The following is a 4,234-nucleotide window of genomic DNA, read 5'->3' as shown; positions in this document are numbered from 1 at the left end:
TGAGCCACCGCGCCCAGCCCACTTCTTTTTTTAATTGACAAAAATTGTGTATATTTATAGTGTACAACATGTTTTGAAATATGTATACATTGTGGAATGGTTAAATGAAGCTAATTATCATATGCATTGCCTCACATACTTACAGACTCCACCTCCTGATGGCAGAGTTGCAAGATCACATTGCAGAACAGCATGTGGGATGAAACATATCTGTGTTCATCTTTGGAAAATACATCCTGACACAGAAGTATTTGGGACGCATCATTGCTTTGATTGGGAGCTCTGCCTCTCTCAGGCATGCCTGCAAGCTCTGCCCTGTTGGTAGGCATTCATTACCATGTGTGGATAGACAAGACAGCTTCAGGGTATCAGCCCTGTCTTTTTTGGCTTCTTTGTAATATGATTAAAGATAGGTCTTGCTCAGAATCTCTTCAAACCAAATGTGCCTATGAAAAGTGTGCTTAAGGAGGACTCTGATCTTAAAGTGGGGTCAAGTGATACTGAAAAGAATCACTTTTTGAGCTCTTGCCATAAGTTCATGTTGGGTGAAAATACTGAGCTTTTCTAGATTCACTGCTAAATCTTGAAAGTTTCACTTTTTTGGGGGGAGGGGACAGAGTCTGTCTTGCTCTGTTGCCCAGGCTATAGCGCCATGGTATCAGCCTAGCTCACGGCAACCTCAAACTCCTGGACTCAAGCAATCCTCCTGCCTCAGCCTCCCAAGTAGCTGGGACTACAGGCATGTGCCACCATGCCTGGCTAATTTTTTTTAGAGATAGAGCTTCACTCTGTCACCCAAGCTGGAGTGTAGCAGTATGATCATAACTCACTGCAGTCTTGAACTCCTGGGCTCAAGCAATCCTCCTATCTGAGTCTTCAAAGTAGCTGGGGCTGTAGGCGCGTGCCACCACATCTAGCTAATTTTTAAATTTTTTGTAGAAATGTGGTCTTGCTATGTTGCCCAGGCTGGTCTTGAACTCCTGGGCTCAAGCAATCCTCCCACCACAGCCTCCCAAAGTGCTGGGATTACAGGTGTGAGCCACCACACCTGCCTTAAAGGAGTTTTCTTTATCCTTGTGTGTTTAAATTATTATTTTTTTTTTACTCCAGGTTGTGGGATTCAAGAACTTGGCATTAATGGACTTATCCTCTAGTCTTTCTAGAAGCCCACGTAGCTACATAGCTCCTGATAGCCGCATTTTGAGATATGCAGTATCTGCTGCTCTTTGGCTAGTCATTGGAATTATACAGGTAATAAGAGATTATACTTTTAAGTGACATTGCTTCTTTGAACTCTACTTACGTACTGATTACTCTCAAATATTGACCATATCCTGATTCTTGTAGTAGAAGGAAAGTGACAAGAACAACAATAGTAATAACTAACAGCCAGTTCTTATATATCGTGTTACACTTCAGGCACTGTGCTAATTAATTGCATTTGACCCTTGAACAGCATGGGCTTGAACTGCAAGAGTCCCCACTTATATGTAGATCTTTTTCAGCAAACGTGGATCAAAAATACAATATTTGCTGGATGCAAAACCCAAGTATACAGAGTACTGATTTTTCATATACTTGGGTTCTGCAGGGCTGACTGCAGGACTTGAGTGCATGGATTTTGGTATACTCAGGGGTTCTGAAGCCAATCCCCTGCATACCAAGGGGTGATTACAGTTGCTTTGTACATATTAATTACTTAATCTTTATAATAGCCCTCAGAGATAGGTTCTGTTAGTATCCTCATTTTATAGATGAGGAAACTGAGGCACAGGCAGGTTAAATAATTGCCTAAAGTCATGCAGCTCATAATCAACAGAATGGAGTTTGAACCCAGGCAGCCTGATTTCAGAGTTCACATTCTTGTCAATAGTGGAGTTGGAAGGGTCTTTCAGAGTCTGCAACTTTATAGTCATAGGACATACTCCATGTTTAGTTTCTCTATAAGTACAGGGACAGATAAGCTATTTCATATTTGTTTGAATATAACAACAACAACAATAACAAAAAAGAAGTGGCTGAAATAAAAGAGAACTTTCCTTTCCCATGAAAAAGAAGAGCAAAGGTTGGCAGTATAGACCTGGAATGGTGGCTCACTGCTGCCGTCAGGACCTAGAAGCTTATCCTTCTGCTCTGCCACATGGGGCTTCTCGCTCCAAGGTCCCCTCATGGTCCATAATGGCTGATGGAGTTGCAGGAGGTAGTCAGGGGAGACGAGCTCACCTTCTCTTTAAGAGCTTTTTCAGAAGTGCCATTCAACCTCTCCATGGCTAGAACTTAGTCACATGGCCACACCTAGCTGCACTGGAATCTTTCAGCTGGGCAACATTGTGTCCTGCTCAAAGGAGGGATCTGTTACTAAGGAGAAAGGGGAAAGGACCGTTGGGACAGCAACTAGCAATCTTGAACACCACCATCTAACCTCATTCTTTGCTTCTCACTTTACTATCAGTCTGATAGGAAAGCATGGTGATATTCTAAGATTATTAGTGTCTATTCCTCAAATATCCTTGGGAGTTCCTTTAACAGTCTGTTACAGTTTCATAAATTTGTCTAAATTCTTCTTAATTCTAATAAGTCAGGCTTTACTGTTCACTCCTTTTATTTCCCTAAACCCAGCTTCTTCAGCTTTTCAGTAATATCCTTGAATTTTTTTAAACTTTTAAACTTTGAATGTTGCCGTTTTTCATGCCCTTTAAAGGGGTTTAATGTATGTGTACAGAGAGTGTAGGAAAGTGTTTTTTAATAACCAGCTGCTGTAGATTCATTTCTTTATTCATTCACATATCTTAGTATAATTTAGGTACCTGAGCTAATGGATATGATGTAACAAGAACAAGTTACAGATGGTGAAATGTGCTATGAAGAAGCAGGGACATGAGATAGAGAAGGGAGGTGAGGGGAGTGGAGTTTAGGAATGGGGCACAGTAGGGACATCTTTAAATGAGGGGTTAGGCAATGTTATCTTTCTCTAAAACATATCTAAAAAGGTCTACAATGTGAATTTTTTTATTTTAGAAATTTCCCTTTCTAGTATTGTTATTAAATCTGTCTAAGAAAACACTTGAAACCATTCCATTTGAATGTTTAACACATTGTCTATAGTTGAAACAGAATACTAGATATATGCCTTTTAGGTGTTATTCTGTCAGAAAAATTAATTTGAAAAGCAGAAAGTTTTCTAATGACTTTTGGAATTTAGAAGATAAACAAAATTGCAAAACCAAATGCACATTCTGACTACTAAATTTATAAAATATTTTTTATTTCTTCCCACATTTGTCTTATCTTGTTTTAATGACACATGAAAATTTTCAAAATTCAGAATAGGCTTCCTTAGTGACTCTTACCACAATTACAAAATCCTCCTTCCTTTGACAGAAGAATCAGAAATGACAAGTTGAATCTTATTCCTTAGGAACCATTAGAGGCCACTGTGTTCTTGGTTGGAACTTCTTTTTTCTTAAGATACTACACTGTGGCTATAAAAGAAAATTAAAATCCTAAAAGCTAATAAGCATAAACTTGGCTTAATGTTTCAGATCGTGTTCTTTGCTGTCTTTTATGAGAGATTTATAGAAGATAAAATTCGACAGTTTGTTGATTTATGCACTATGAGTAATGTAAGTACTTTCTGACTTTATCTTGTAACTGTTACTTTTCCCTTTTTAAAGGTCACGAGTACATTAAGAGAGGCTTTAAAAGTGATTTGGTATGATTGGATTTTTAGTCTAATTTTCCACCAGTTGTTAATTCCAGAGATAATTATAATGAGCTATAAGTTAATACTTACTCCCTTAATTTTTCTTCTTTATTTGCAGTTTCTTAATTATGAATTTCTTGTGCTGCTAAAAAGTTTATTCAGCCCGAGGCCCCTGAAAATTTTTTGTTTATCAACCTTATTTCTTCTTTTCTTGGAAAATATCTTCAATCTCCTTTCCATCTGCTTTTTAAAAAATACCTATATTATTCTTTATTACTTTATTATCCTGTTGATATATTTCCCAAGAAGTCAATCTTCATTACTTTGGGAGAAAGGAAGCAATTTTAAGAAAAATTTAATTTTTTAAATTGTTTGCAGATGAGTTGCTAATTGTTCTTTTTTCTTCTCTTTTTATAGATATCAGTGTTTCTATTATCCCACAGATGTTTTGGATATTACATTCATGGTAGATCAGTACATGGCCATTCAGATACTAATATGGAAGAAATGAATATGAATCTTAAAAGAGAA

The 4,234-nt window shown here is 37.5% G+C and overlaps 1 protein-coding gene across 1 annotated transcript in view; it reads left to right on the top strand.

Moving 5' to 3' along the window:
* Positions 1–4,234, top strand: part of TMEM67 (transmembrane protein 67) — a 51,208-nt gene that overhangs the window by 34,246 nt on the left and 12,728 nt on the right. The window contains exons 20-22 of the mRNA XM_012643534.1: positions 1,111–1,251; positions 3,543–3,623; positions 4,121–4,234. Coding sequence (XP_012498988.1) covers positions 1,111–1,251; positions 3,543–3,623; positions 4,121–4,234 — 336 coding nt within the window. The remainder of the gene's footprint in view (positions 1–1,110; positions 1,252–3,542; positions 3,624–4,120) is intronic.

This window comes from Propithecus coquereli, unplaced genomic scaffold (assembly GCF_000956105.1).
Source record: "Propithecus coquereli isolate 6110/MARCELLA unplaced genomic scaffold, Pcoq_1.0 Scaffold2, whole genome shotgun sequence".
Taxonomy (NCBI): Eukaryota; Metazoa; Chordata; class Mammalia; order Primates; family Indriidae; genus Propithecus; species Propithecus coquereli.
The sequence above is the reverse complement of the archived record's forward strand: the minus strand, read 5'-3'. Positions and strand labels throughout refer to the sequence as shown.